This window comes from Tamandua tetradactyla, chromosome 5 (genome assembly GCF_023851605.1).
Source record: "Tamandua tetradactyla isolate mTamTet1 chromosome 5, mTamTet1.pri, whole genome shotgun sequence".
Taxonomy (NCBI): domain Eukaryota; kingdom Metazoa; phylum Chordata; class Mammalia; order Pilosa; family Myrmecophagidae; genus Tamandua; species Tamandua tetradactyla.
The window spans coordinates 154,569,862-154,586,434 of NC_135331.1; the positions used below are offsets into that span (position 1 = coordinate 154,569,862).

General features: G+C 35.3%; 1 protein-coding gene across 5 annotated transcripts in view; it reads right to left on the reverse strand.

Annotated features, from left to right (window-relative positions):
- Positions 1-16,573, reverse strand: part of MMS22L (MMS22 like, DNA repair protein) — a 160,577-nt gene that overhangs the window by 41,243 nt on the left and 102,761 nt on the right. For all 5 annotated transcript variants that reach the window (XM_077162451.1, XM_077162452.1, XM_077162449.1 and 2 more), the window contains one exon: positions 825-1,018. In XM_077162451.1, coding sequence (XP_077018566.1) covers positions 825-1,018 — 194 coding nt within the window. The remainder of the gene's footprint in view (positions 1-824; positions 1,019-16,573) is intronic.

The following is a 16,573-nucleotide window of genomic DNA, read 5'->3' on the forward strand; positions in this document are numbered from 1 at the left end:
CTCATTTACATCAGAGTAAAAGAAACTTTGGCTTAGATATTAGGTTTTTTGAAAAGCATTACATTTAAATATATTAGACACATTAAAATATGCTACATTTATATTTAGTTACCTTATTGATCTCTATGTAATCCAGTACCTCATAACAAATACTCTTTTGAGAAGCTATTGACTGCTTCTTAGAAAACTGCATATAACACCTATATTCAAACTCTTGTCTACAATTTCATATGATTCAGAGTCCTCTAAAAACCTTAGGACCTATCCTTAGGCTAATAATAAAATTAAGTAAAAATGACAGTCTAAGATAAAATCTAGTGTGAATCAGAATAATAACATTCCTTTTATTCAATGTCATTCTGATCTCTTCCTCTTGGCGATAAAGTGGCATTCATGTTATATTCTTTGCTCTTTATACAAAGTAACTTGATCTTATAACCTAGATAACTGCTCATACAATTTGAAAGTAAACCACTTGAACTGAAAGTAATAAAATGCTACGTTAACTTCCAAATATTGTATGCATAAGATAACGCATTAAATTTATGTACATTCAATATTTTTTAATTGAAAATTATTGTTTATTTTTAGCAAATAATTATTTAATTTGTACCTATACTAAGGTAAAATAAGAAACAAGCCAAAGAATCCTAATTCTAAAATACATAGTTCTTTTCATCTTTCTACTTGTCAAAATGCTTATTACATTGTAATAGCCCCTAAAGTAAGAGCTCATTACCAAGCAAAGAGAAGAAAATACTGACAAACGATCTCCAGTCTGCAAAGATACAGAAACTAAATAGCATTAAACAATTAACAGTGACCTGCAGCTGCATCTGCAAGTTGTGAAAGAGGCACTGTCTGTGACATTCTCTGACTCTTCAAAAATGAAAAGAAATGTCTCCAGAGTGCGCTGGCAACTGCAGCAAGGTGGCGCTCTTTAGCCGATAATGAAGAATGTACAATTAGGTCCACATTCTCGGTCTGAAGTTCCTGACACAATTGTTGATGCATATTTCTAAAAAGAAATGAAAATACATTTAACACTCAAATTCCTAGAGAAATCTTCTTTAAATACACTTTGGGCTTTTTTCATTTATACCATTTGAAAACTGAAGGACTATTTTATATAATTAAAACCTTTATACCAAGATTATGCATCTCTGTTATTTGATGGATGAATTATGGCATATTAAGCACCATAAAGTTAATGTTAATTACTAATGTCAACCATTAATTATATGCTTTTTAATATGTCAGATTCAAATGAGAAACAGGCGGCTTCAGGATGAAGGTCTGCATTTTGCAACATTAGTATGACAAGTGATTTTACTTATAATCTAAACATGAAAATGGTTTTTTAAACCATTTTCTCCTGAGGGCTTTAGGACACAGATGTACTAAGGAAAATAAGTACATCTAGCTAATTTGTGTTACTGCAAATGAAAATATTTCCCTTGTTTAGAAAAGTCATAGCCTAGCATTATTATACAAACTATGCTAGATTACAATCTTATTCTGACCCAAAAACACCTTTAATTTTCAGACACATAGTGAACAATAATAAATTATGTTATTCGTCTTCATAAAATAATACAACATGAAGTCAATACTGCTTTAAATTTTGATTCAATTTTTTACTTAATTCAATAGAAAATTTAGACATTTCCAGACCTTAAAAACTAAAATGGACATTACCAAAATGGGGAAAATAATAACAGATTTTCCTCATAATCTAGAAGAGAAGGTATTTATGCAATTAATTGGTAATTAGCAATTACTAACACGATAACTTAAAACCAAATATATAGCCATGCTATTATTCCTGCTTATGTTTATATTACTGCCACCTCAATGTGAAAGTAAAAACACCTGGAGGCCATCCCTACATTCAAATTTTATAGAAAGCAATGATAAATAACTACTGAAGTTGAGGTAAACAACTTCCTTTGATAGTAATATTCTATTAAGAAAAATAACAAGTACTCAAAAAAGGAAATTCCAACATTCCTGATGCTTGAAAACAGTTTTTCTAGCTAGGGGAAGTTAATATTCTGAGAAAACTGTAAAACATAGAGCTAACTAGTATATGTACCCAAAGTAATTCCAAACAAAGATCAAACTTATTACAAGACCAAAGCCGAGTACATTTCATATTACTACATAGAAGTCAGCAAAAATCACAAGCATAGGGCGGGCCTCAATGGTTCAGCAGGCAGATTTCTTGCCTGCCACGCCAGAGACCTGGGTTCTATTCCCAGTGCCACTCCATGAAAAAACAAAAAAAGTACAAGCATAAATAATGTAACATTAGGATCTTGTGCCCTTTTACGTTTGAATTTTTGGATAACCATGGGAAACTACTTAATATTACTTGAAACACTGGGGAAAAAATGTATGAATGTTCGTAGCATACAATTCTCATAAAGCTAATCAAATGCCTGCTATGCCCTCTTAGTAAAAATCTGCCTTAAGACACTTTCAACTTGAGCTAGTGGCTAGAGAACCATTTCAGATCCTTTAGCTCTGAGTAAGATCAAACCACTAAAACCTATTTGGCAACTAATTCAACTGTCTCTGTGAACGCAGCAAAGTTCGCAAGTACATTTCAACACCCTGGAGTCCAAGTAAATGCCACCATTTGCACTACTCTTTATAGCTTTTTAAAAGAATATTGGTTTCAAAGGATAATAAATAACTTACTATATTTGGATAGGATGGAGTTGATTATTTCTAAACAAGTCATTTTCTTCCAAACTAAAACCTATTCACTAGGAAGGGGTAACTCTTCTGATTATCCTCCATGTGTTAAAAAAAGTTAGAATAATGCTTTAAGATGGGTATCACTAATCCTCTTTATAGACGATGAAGCTGATGGCAGTAAAGTTAAAATAATATACCCAAAGTTCACACGTGGCTAGAAAGTCCTGGACCCATACATATCTGAATTCATATCTGTATCCAAAGCCCATATTTTTTCCTTATGCACTAAGACACACATGCACACGTACGCGCGCACACACACACACACACACACACACAGGTTTTAAGAGAATCAAACATTGATAAAGTTTCTTCCCTTCCTACTCGGTTTAAATAAATTTCAGTAAACAAGAGTAAAAAAGCTGGAAAAGCCACATGTAGATCTGCCTACTGAAGAGCCGGGGCAAAACAAGAATTCTTTATTAGAAAAGACTACAAGAAAAGATGCATCAAGGCAATACTGAGAAAGTCCAATAAATCTGAACCACTTCTGACCCCTCCAGAATGAAATGATGAGGTACTAGGAATATATCTAGGAGTTACTGCAGGGATATAATTCAGACATCTAAAAAACTAAACGATTAGGTAAAAATTTAAAGCTAGAGGGCCTTCGAGGTACAAGTAACAGAAAAAAAAACAAATTCCAATTAAATATAAAGACTGACTCCAAAACAGACCTGTTTCAGAAATTTGCGTCCTGTTAGTATTTTGGATTTGAAAAGAAGCAACACACATGGGAAATACGCAGAATACTTTCCACTCAATGGTTTGAATGTTCAAGGGCTATCATTCTGGATAAAAAGAATACCTGCTTATTTTCACACAGGACAAAGCCATATAAGGCCTAATAATTTTTCTAAACATGAAAAAAATTAGATAGTGACAAATGCAAGAAATACCATGTACGTACTGTAATGGGAGTATAAGGAGAGAACCAAATTTCTGCAGTATAGCTAAAACAGACTGTTCCTTACAGTCACGGGTAATTTTTAAAATCACATTTTCTGAACTACAAAATTAATTACACAAAGGCTACTGAAAAGTAAACTTATTATATTAGATGTAACCACTGCATAATTGCCTAAGATACATTCACAAAACTGACAATATAAAAGAAGCTCTGTCAGGTATATTTGTTGCATAAAAGGTAAATGTGATTTCTGATGAAAAACTAAATGAAGGGGTGCACAGGTGGTTCAGTGGTAGATTGTTCACCTTCCATGTGCGAGACCCGGGTTCAATTCCTGGACCATGTACCTCCCCCAAAAAACAAAAACAAACAAACAAACAAAAAACTAAATAAAATAAGAGCACAGGATTTCCCAACACTTGGCAAACATTTTCTTTAAGTAAACACATACTTAACATGGGTTAAAAATCATTTTGGAAATATACATATGGACATGAACATGCATAATCAGTCCACTTATATGCTAAAAGATACAATATATTATAGAGGAAAACAGAACTTGCTGAATGTGAAGTTATTTAAATTACAACTCTCATAGCAGAAACAATAGCCAACATCCAGCATTTATTAGTGTTACCACACAATATGCTAAATACTCTTTAAGCATGTTTCATCCTAGGAGTTAAGTACTGTTATTATTCAAATTATATAAATGATGAAATTAAGGTGAAAACTTACTTGTGCCCAGCAACACAGCTGGCTAGCAGCAGAGCTACTCAGAGCTGTGTGACTTTGGAAAACTGGGCAACCCTCCAGTTCCTGTTTTCTTAGAAATCAGGTATAGGAATAACTGTTGCTATATCTGCCATAAATGGATCATATGAAATAATGTCTTTGAAAGTGTTTAGAAACCTACCATTACACGATGTAAATACTTAAACTATTACAGACCTATTTAACCTAGTTATCCACAAGTTTTCTTGACGCTTCTATTTTAGCTTTGTTATCCTGCTTCCTTTGGCTTATCTCATTATATTCAAGAACATTTTTTTTTTTAATTCAAGAACATTCTTGGCCCCTGCAAATGACCGTTCTTCTGTCCCATTTCCAAGACTTATTTTCCTGTTTTCATATGTCTGCACTTCTTACCTTGATATCATATTCACACTCCTCCCTTCCATCCCTAGACATGTAAATGCGCTGAGGCCTCTAGCATATGAAAGGCACTGCCACCCGACCACTGTTACCTGTCAATCTGGTCTTTGAACTACCGCTTCTTCCTAATAACTTAAGCAAGCTTCTGGGAACACTTAGTGGTCTTCCATTTACAGGTTTTACTTCTAATCTTGACACACTCTTGTTTCTCCAGTAACTGATATTTATAGAATATGATATGACATCCTGTAAATCACCTTCCTGTAATTTATAGCTATGCATTAATATTTCTTACATATTAATCCTCAAAATTTAAAAAAAACTGAAGTGTCTGCCATTGGACCCTGTACTACATGGAAAAAACATAATGTAATAAATAAATAAGCATTAACAGAAAGCCAGGGATTAACAATTAATAACTGAATTCCTTTTTAGCTCTACTCCAAACCTGGTAACTTTATTCAATATGTATTATAATGGAAAATTCCATCTTAAAAAGTTTTTCTAAACTGTTTTTAAGTAATTATTACAAGTATCTTAATTGACCTCACTATTAGAAAGCTAAATGGATATGAGGTTATCTCAGGATACTCTATGACCATTGCTTACATTGCTAAACTCACTAAAACCCCCTCAGGCACTATGAAACCTCTGATCACGTTTTTTTATACCTGGAATATAGGGTTACAATCTGCCTTAATACCCAGAAAGAATGTAGCCGAGTCCAGGTAACTCCATTATCAGAAAAAAAATCCCGAATTTTAAAGCTGGAAACCACCCTAAAAAAATCACCTAGTACAACCTTTTCTTAAAAACTGAGAAAAGAAATTCAGCTTTCAGATATAAAGAGGCTTCTGTACAGCCTCACTGTGAAATAATGGTAGCTTCAGCCCTGATCCTCAAACCTGTGCATGTCCAAATTATCTGAGAAGCAAAAAACCAGAAACCTGGTTGACAGACAGCAGTCAAGGCATACATCCATGTAACAGATGTCTCAATAAAACTGTGCATCTGTGGAGAAAAGATCAGTGGGCACTGGATAAATGACTGGATACGTGAGTTCAAGGTAAAGAGTTCACTGGCTATTTTGACTACCCAGGGACTACCACAGATAGAAAGCACACACACAGATGTACCAAATGCTTACAATCATGTATAGTGTGCTAATAAGAAATACAAGGGTCCCTGAAAATGTAAAGAAAATAACCCAAAATGAACACTTGCCTAAGAGAGAAGGAAAACCAGCTCTTAACTCTGCAAAACTTTTGAGACTCAGTTTTCCACCCATTAAATGGGAGTTCTGCCCTATATATCTCCTGAGAAGGTGCCAAAATATCAAATTATACTATTTAAGTGAAAGTACTTTGCAAATTAAAAGGCAAGACAATATGCACTGTATTAGCATTTATTCCTTCCAGAGCTTAATAACCTTGTTCTAAGAGGCAGTATAGCATCCCCTAGAAAGCTATGAGCTTTGGTGACAGATATATCAGAGTTTAAATCCCATTCTGCCAATTTCTCATTGCATGGCCATTTCCTTATCTGTTACAAGAATGAAATAAGGCGTATTCAATAAACGGAGCAGATATTATTATTGACTATAGAGTCAAAGACTTTTACTGAGATATGTAAATTGGCCATATTCCAAGTGCTTGACCCTTATTAACTAATTTAATTCTAGAGGTACTATTACTGCCCCCATTTTATAGACAAGGAAGCTAAGCACATAGGGGTTAAATAATTTGCCCAAGTCAGGCTATTAGTACGTAGCAGAGCCAGGATTTGAATTCAAGCAGTCAGTTTAGCTCCCACACCCAAACTTATAAACACTATGCTACAGCTGCCTTAAATACCATTTTACTACCCAAATAAAAAATACGTTTTAAATGTCAAATTGTTATATTTGTTACATTCATATGCTGCATTTCTAATAAAGGTAGTTACAAAGAGGAATAACAGCCAATCCCAGGTGGCATACCAGATGTAGGCACATTACAAGTTTTAACACTTCAGGGGAATGTAGACTATTCTATGAGGATTCCAAAGGTCAAAGACATATGATAATTTAACTTTTTCCTGAGGCCCACAATTGAGTTAATTTGCAGAACCAGAGAAAGAGAACAAATCAGGAATACAGCTATCAGCCTAGCGAACCAAACATGCCTATAGCAATGGTGCTTTATGGTTTTATGCAGTAAAACCTTGTGAAGTACTTAAAAATGAGGCGCCCTTACCCCAAACCAATGGCTACCACAGGAATGGAAATAAATGTCAATAGAAAGTGGTGATTTTTACAAATTACCTTTATGATTTTATTAGCGCTGTGTTTACTGATGATTATGGGTCTCAAATAGTTGTGTCTTACTGCACACTATGGTGCACTAATAACAAGAAACTACCTCAGTAGTTCACAATCCTGACTACCAATTAAAATAATCTCTAGCACTTTCTCCAGAACCACTCAAGATCAAGATCACTCAAGAGCCTACTGCATCTTCAGGGCTGGGATCTAAACATCATATCTTTAAATTATGAGTCTGTGAGGGGCCCGAGATTCTGCATTTCTATTAGGACGATGACTAATCATGGAAGAACACACATAATCCGGTCATGTAACCAGGATTGAGAACAAACTCTCACTCTGTAGGTATAAATGGAAAACAAACTGCAGACCTTATCCTAATTCAAAGAAGAAAGATCATCAAGGGCAGCTGAAGAAAATGGGCATGGAATTGATCTTAAAGGTAAGTATTGGGTTGATGAAGAGGGAGAAAGTAAAGGCACAAGGTTTATGAAATCCTTCATTCAATTACTCTCTAATTCAACATCTATTGCATGCGTTCTAGGTAGCAGGAAAACAGTTAACAAAATAGAGTCTCTGCCCTTCTGGAGCTTATATTCTAACATGAGATGGAGAAACATATAGATATGTAACTAGTCAGGTTGTGGTAAACTCTATGAATAAAAAGAAAGCAAAGTAAGGGGATAATGGTGACGGGCTAATTTTTCAATAAGGGGATATGGTAATGGGCTAATCTTTCAAATAGGGTGATCAGGGAACACATTCTGAGAAGGTGTCATCTGAACAAAGATGTAAATGAATTAGGGAGGGAACCATATGGATATCTGGGGGAAGAGCATTCCAAGGAGAAGAAACAAAGTGCAAAAGGTGCTGAGGCTGGCATAGATGAATAGACTCAAGAAACAACAAGAAGACCAGTATGGGTGGTCACAATGGGTGATGGGAGGCAGAACAGATGTGTCTGCAAAAGTAGCCTGGTTCCAGATCATTTGGGGAATTGTAAGCCATGGTAAGAACTTTGGATAATATCAAAGTGGAGTAATAAGCCATGAAAGCAGGAGAGTAGCATACTTTACATCTTAAAAGAAGCATATAAAAAGCAAGGTATTTGGGAAGAAAAAGAGGGAACTAACTGTAATGGACAGTTTTTATTGGAGTATTAGAAAGCAATACATTTAAGAGTAAAATGGGGCCCCATTTGTCTAGTCACATATTTTTTCCACTCACTTCACAAGAAATTACTCAGTGCCAGTTGCTGTGTCTGGTACCAGATACAGAAATGTTTAAGGCAGATTCTGCTATTAAAAAAGAAAGAAAGAAAGAAAAATCAAGACTTCATTGAGGATTCACGGAAGATTTTGAACTGGGGACTGATGTAATGAAAAATAGCTTTGGGAAAGACTATTCTCGTAATGGAGAACACAGTGGGTTAGGGTAAGGAGTGGCTAGAGACAGGAGAGAACAAATAGGAAGTTTCTATAAACATTTAGATATGACCTGATATGCAATTTGAGAGATTTTATGAAGAAAAAAGAAAATCAACAGTAATTATATGACATTTTGTGAGGGAGAAGGAACAGTATGTTGTTGCTGACTTTTGAAGGAGGTAAACCAGAAGTTAGAAGAAAGTGTTAATTACTAGAGAAAAAGAGTATAATTTGATTTGAAAATGGAATATGTAAGTAACAATATCAAAGAAGTTCTTGGAAATCTAGACCGACTGTCTAAGAGTATATTTAGACTTAGGAATCACTTTAACCAGTAGTTCTGTTCATTTTAATGAACATTTTAATGCTTAACTACATGAGGTACTGAATTAGATGTTAGCTATACAAATATAATCCTTGCTCTAAAAAAAATTTACAGTTCAGTAGGAGACAGGTAATATATTAAGTGCTGAGATACAGGGATGTAGACATACATGACATAGAAAAAAGGGACATTTAGCTCAATAAGAGGTTCAATGAAGGCTTCCTGGAGGAAAGCTATGTTACCTAACAGAAAAATGTAAAAAGTTTTCAGGAAGTTGAAATAAAATGAGAAAAGCAGAGTGGCATGAAATTGCATGGGACAGAGTGGAATCATAAATAATTTGTTATTAGAGACAATTTGGTATTACCAGAGGATGACAGATCAAGGAAGAGGATGGTGGGAAATGTGACTATAGTATTGATTGGGAAAAGATCACCGAATTTCATTCCATCCAAAAAGTTACAGCCATAGGTAACAATTCTCTAAGGTAAAGAGTATCAACAGCAACAAAATCAGCTTAAATATCAACATACATTTCTCTAAAATTTGTTCTCAGTATAACAGAGCTTACAAGAAATGACTACATAATATATTCACCATTCTGCACAGGGCTAATGTTACAATAGTATTTGTCTTCGAAATATTTTTTATTAAAAACCCAACCTGGTGTGTGGATGCATGTGTGACTTTGCATATATACAAATATATATAACTACTCACCATAACATATTGTCAATATTTATTTATTTTTGCCAATGCCGAGTGTTCCTATGCTCTCATCTAATAGGAGTGAGCATGGCAGACCAATTTGAGCATACCTGACCCATAAGCATTAGCATATCAGTACACTTTTACTACAAATTACTGCATGCACTATCCTAAGTTGAATATGTTTACTCTGTTGTGGTCTCTATTACTGCCATTTATTTTGTGTTAAGGAGCACAGTTTTTTGACCTGTGATCAATAAAATAGTCCTGAATTTACCACAAAGAACTGAAGAAAAAGCATCACACTAGATGTTAAAATTTGAGTTGCACAGCATCTCAAGGTACTTTCAAGGAAAGTATTGATGCTAAGACCACAATTAAGACTTAGCTGAAGAGACATTTCTATAAAGATGATGGAATAGGGAGCTGAAGGGCTCACTCTTCTTCCAACCACAGCTGGTCTTCAGGCAGAAACAGTATAAAACAATTGTTCTGCAGCTCTGGAGACCAGGAGAGTACTGTACAACATCCAGGGAAGTCCTCCTGCTCAAGAACAGAGGGGCATGGCCCAATACTGATACAACTATTGGTCAGAGAATTTAGGCTGCTGAGTCCCATTGCAGTGGCCTGCCCAGACAGGTGCCAGCCTCGGTTTTGACTGGCTTCACAGGAGGAGCCAGAAGAGGGCTAAAATTACCCAGCTAATTTAAGGCTATGGGGAATAGGCTGCTGTAGAGCGCCATCTGCTGGGCAGGTCCGGAAAGGGCACCTTTGGGGAACTGTCAAAAAGGCTTCTTAGAAAAGGTCATCTACTAAGCAGGCCAGGAATGTGCAGTCTTGGAGAGCTGAAAAAAATTCTTCTTTGGATCTTTACTGAACCTCTGCCTAGGACACTTTGAAATTGGTCTACACACCCAACATAGGTCTCTGACCATGTTTTGACTCGGAAATACTGATGAACCAAGCATCAAAGAACCTTAACACAAACCCAATCAACAACAAAATCCTAGACAAGAGAGAGAAATGGACCAGATATCAGCCAAAAATTATAAACCATACCAAGAAACAGAAAGATAAAGCCCAGACAAAGAGATAAATTAAAAAGTCAGAAGAGATACAGAATTTGGAATAACTAATCACAGATGTTCAAACAAATCTCTGAAATAAGGAGATGAAGAAAAGTATGTCTAAGGAGATAAAGGATATTAAGACAACACTGGGTGAGCAGAAATAAGAATGTGAAAACATGCAAAGAAAAATAATAGAACTTATGAGATTTAAAATACGCGAGGCATTCAAAAGCAGATTTGACAGGGAGAAGGATCAGCGACCTAGAAGACAGAATATTTGAAATCAAACAGTTAAAAGAACGACTAGAGAAAAGAATGGAAAAAAATTGAGCAGGGTCTCACCAAAATGAATGACAGAATGAAGCACACAAACACATGAATTATGGGTATCCCAGAAGGAGAAGAGAAGGGAAAAGGGGAGAAAGAGTATCTGAGGAAATAAAGGTTGAAAATTTTCCAACACTCATGAAAGACATACATATCCAAGAAGCACAAGGTAACTCAAACAGAATAAATCCGAATAGACCAACTTCAAAACACATACAAAGCAGACTGTCAAATACCACAGATTAAGAGAGAATTCTGAAAGCAGTAAGAGAAAAGTGATTCCTCACATACCATGGAGTATGAGCTGATAAGAGAGATTTTTTCACTGCTTCTTCACCCAGCAAGCCTCTTCTATGGAGTTTGGACTATTTCATTTCCACAGCTGCGTGTGAGACACCTTTATAAATCTTATGTTTACAGAGATCTCTTGTTGGTTCTGTTTTTCTAGAGAACCCCGACTAATAAAAAAAAGAAGAAAGAATTAAAGTCCAAGTCCTAAATGCACACCTGGTGAACTAGAAAAAGAACTGCAAACTATTTTCAAAGCAAGCAGAAGGAAAGAAATACCAAAGACCAGAGCAGAAATAAACTGAAACAAATACACCAAAAAAAGTAGAGAACATCAAATCTAAAAGTTGATTCTTTAAGACCAATAAATGAGTAGTTCAATGATATAATTCTTGCCTGCCCTACAGGAGAACAAAGTTAGATTCCCAGCCCATGCACCCTACCCCACACCCCAAAAAAGATCAATAAAGTCTAGAAAACCTTAGCTAGATTGTCAAAGACAAAAAGAGAAGTTGCAAATCTCAGACAAAAATCAGAAACGAGAGGTGGGACATCACCACTAACCCCACAGAAATAAAAAAGATCATAAGAGGATACTATGAACAACTGTAAGCCAACAAATTAAACAACTTATATGAAATGGATAATTTCCTGGAAACACACAGTCTACACTGGCTCTAGAAGAAATAGTAGATCTTAGCAAATTAAACACAGGTAAAGAGATGGTAACAGTCATCAAAAACCGACCAATAATGAAAAGCGGAGAACCAGACAGCTTCACAGGTATTCTACCTGGAAAAATTGATGAGGAGGGAACACTACTTAACTCATTCTATGAAACTAATATCACCTTAATATCAAAGTCACATAAAGATACTACAAGAAAAGAAAATTACACACCAATTTCTCTAATGAACATAGCTGCAAAAATCCTCAATACAATACTTGCAAATCAAATCCAATGGTATATTAGAAGAATTATACACCATGATCAGTGGGTTTTATATGTAAGGGTGGTACAACACAAGAAAATAAATTTACGTAATACACCACATTAACACATTGAATTGTTAATTATCATTAACAATTCTCATTTTAATTGATGGAGAAAAAGCATTTGACAAAGCCCAGCATCCTTTCCTGATAACACTTCAAAAGATAGGAATAGAAGCAAAGTACCTAACATGACAAAGGCATATATGAAAAATCCACAGCTAATATCATACTCAATGGTGAAAGACTGAAAGCTTTCCCTCTAAGACAGGGAAAAGAGGAAGGTGCCTAGAGTCACCACAGTTATTCAATATTGTGTTAGAAATTCTAGCTAGAGCAATTAGACAAGAAAAAGAAATAAAAGGCATCCAAGTCAGAAAAGAAAAAAAAACTTTTGCTATTTATAGATGGCATGATCCTAAAATTAGGAAGTCCCAAAAAATCTACAGCAAAGCTAGTAGAGCTAATAAATGAGTACAGCAAAGGGTAAAATATAAGATCAACATGCAAAAGTCAGCAATGTTTCTATACACTTGTCAGCAATCTGAGAAGGAAATCAAGAAAATTTAAACCAAGGATGTGAAGGACCTGTACAGAAAAGCACATAATATTGATAAAAGAAATCAACGAAGACCCAAATAAATGAAAGGACATTCCATGTTCATGGGTTGAAAGACTACGTATGATTAAGATTCTACCCAACTGGTCTACAGATTCAATGCAATCCCAAGCAGAATTCCAACAGTCTACTTTGTAGAAATAGAAAAGCCAAATCATCAAATTTATCTGGAAAAATAAGGGTCACCAAATAGTCAAAAACATTATTGAAAAAGAATGAAGTTGGAGGATTCATACTTCTTGACTTTAAAGCATATTACTAAGCAACAATCATTGAAACACCATGGTACTGGCACAAAGATAGTTATATTGACCAATGGAATAAAGTCATGAGTTCAGACATAGACCCTCACATCTATGGTCAATTGATTTTTGACAAGGCTGCCAAGTCCACTTAACTGAGACAGAACAGTCTCTTCAACAAATGGTGCTGGGAGAACTGGATATCTATACCCAAAAGAATGAAAGAGGATCCCTATCTCACACTTCAAAAAATGAACTCAAAATGGACCAAAGACCTAAATATAAGAGCCAGGACCATAAAACTCCTAGAAGAAAATGTAGGGAAGCATCTTCAAGATCTTGTGGTAAGTGATGGTTTCTTAGACTCTATACTGAAAGCATAAGCAATGAAAGAAAAAATAAATGGCACCTTCTCAAAAATGAATACTTTTGTCATGAAGGTGAAAAGGCGATCTACTCAGTGGGAGACAATATTTGTAAATGACATATCCAATGAGTTTAATATCCAGAATATATAAAGAAATCCTACATCTCAACAACACAAAAAGACAAATAAGCCAATTTAAAAATGGGAAAAAGGCAAGAATAGACATTTCTCCAAAGAGGGAATACAATAATTAAAAAGCACCTGAGAAGATGTTCAACATCACTAGCTAATAGGGAAATACAAATCAAAACCACAATGAGATATCCATACACACCTATTAGAATGGTCACTAGTAAACAAACAGAAAACTACAAATGCTGGAGAGGATATGGAGAAGGAGAAACACTTATTCACTGCTGGTAGGAATGTAAAATAGCATAGCTGCTATGGAAGACAGTTAGACAGTTCCTCAGGAAGCTAAGTATAGAACTGCCAAATGATTCAGAAATCCCACTACTAGGTATATACTCAGAAGAACGGAAAGCAAAGATGCAAACATACTTTGCACATCGATGCTCATAGCAGCATTATTCACAATTGCCAAAAGATGGAAAGAACTCAATGTCCATCAACTAATGAATGGATAAACAAAATGTGGTGTGTATGTGTGTATATATATACACATATATATGATGGAACATATATATATATATATATATATATATATATATATATATATATATGATGGAACGTCATTCAGGTGTAAGAAAAAATGAAGAACTAATGCATGCGACAACATGGATTAACCTTGAAGACATTATATTGAGTGAAATAAGTCAGACACAGAAGAACAAATATTATATGATCTCACTAATGTGGATTAAATAAAATGAGTAAACTCATGAAGTTAGTATCTAGAACATAGGTCACCCAAAGATAGGATGAGGGTACAGAATGGGGAGCTGATGCTTGATTTGTACAGATTTTTAATAAGGTTGGTTATAAACATTTGAAATTGTAGAGAGGTGATGGTAGTATATTACTGTGAGTGTAATTAACAGAACTGAATATTGTGTGTGATTGTGGTTGAAAGTATTGTGTATGTCACTAGAAGGAAAGCTAGAGGTTAAAACATAGGACTGTGTAAGATAGTGAACTCTGTTGTGGACCATGAAGGTGGTTAAAAGCACAAATATAAGAATGTTCTTCAATGAACCAGAACAAACGTATGTCACTATTACAAGGTGTTAAAATTAGGTGGTACATGGGAAAAAATATAGCTAATACAAAGTATGGACTATAGTTAATGGTGATATTATAATATTCTTCCATCAACTGTAACAAAGATACCACACCAATGCTAAATGTCAATAACAGGGGCATAGAAGGTATATGGGGATTTTCTTTTTGGAGTAATGAAAATGTTCTAAAACTGAGTGTAGTAATGAAAGCAGAACTCTGTGATTATACTGAAAGCCACTGATTATATATGTTGGATCGACTGTATGGTGTGTGAATAAAACTGCTTAAAAAAAAAGAGACTTGGTTGAATTTCTCCTTTGACATTTTAACTATAGCCTAATAGATGTCATAACTCAGGGATTTCTAAAAGATCAAGAAAAAAATCAACACTCCATTGTGACATTTCCATAGGGATTATGCTACAACAATCTTGCACTGCTTGTATTCAGTTAGTGTCCACAATTCCAAGAACTCCTCCTCCAAATTCAAAACCAAGAATGTGTGTGCAAGGTAATGAATAAAAGTCAGAGGGGGGGGATTATGGGCTCAATATGAAATTAGTCAGTTTTCAGGTTTGCCTGCTATCAGAATATCACATGGGTAAGACCATAAGTTATGATTCAGGATCTTTGTCCATGAGTTTAAAGGCACTTACAGGTAAGATCATCTCTGTAAAGAGTATCAAAATGAATTGTGCAGGTCTTTGATAAAATCTCTAAAATTGTCATACTGGTCTTTAGGGACTTCAAATATGGATGGCTCTCCTTTTCAACTATAAATGGATAGGTATAACTGTATAAGTACACACGCACTGAACTTTATCCAAAATATAAAAATTGAGTACAGAAAAACGAAGGGGGAAAAATTCAGGAGGGGAAAAACTCAGGAGCTGATGTCTAAAAAACAAAATCAAGACACATTTACTCATAACACAGACAATAAAGTGAACAGAATATTTATGGAAAATGCATTCACTTTGAACAGAGATCACCAATCTATCCAAATTAGTAGCTCTAGAGCCAATTACTATATATTAAACTTTAGCTAGTCTACCACTTATTTGGATACAGCAGTTTTTAAAAAATGGCCAAAAGTTCTGACCTTCCCATCAAGAGATGGAATTTATGCCCCATCCTCTTGAATGTGAGAGATTTTGCAACTGTTTTGACCAAAAGTATGTGATAGAAGTGATACTACCTGATTTCCAAGGCTTGGTAATAAGAGGTCATGAAGTTTCTGCCTTATTGGCTGGGAAAACTTGCTGTTGGAGCCCTGAGTTGCCATGCATGATATCCAATTACCCTGACACCACCCTGTTGGAGATGCCACAGATAACACTTGGGTCTGTAGTCTCACCTGAGTCTGAGACGTCCTGCAGCCATTTCAGATCAGGTATAAGACATGTTAGTGAGGCAGTCATCTAGGAACTGGATCTTCCACCTTCAGTAGTTCTAGTAGCAGCCCTGAAACCACCCCCCAGACACTAAATTACTGTAGTTTTGAGCTTACACATCATAGAGCAGAGAAGAGATGTTCTTGTTTTCCAATTTCCTAACTTACACAATGTGTGAGCATAATAAGAGGGCTGTTGTTTTACACACTACGGTTTGGCATGGTTTACTAATCTTTAAAGAACAGGTACCCACAATAGACCAGGTACTTATGTAGGAATTGGTGATTCAAAGATGAAATAGATGCAGACAGACCTGATCTGAAGAAATTCACACTCTAGGGGGAGGAGGCGGAAACCAGAGAGAGACGGACATAGAACTTCCTTTATTAAGAGGACAACCAGGGTACACCTGCACAGGTGGTTCAGTGGTAGAATGCTCGAC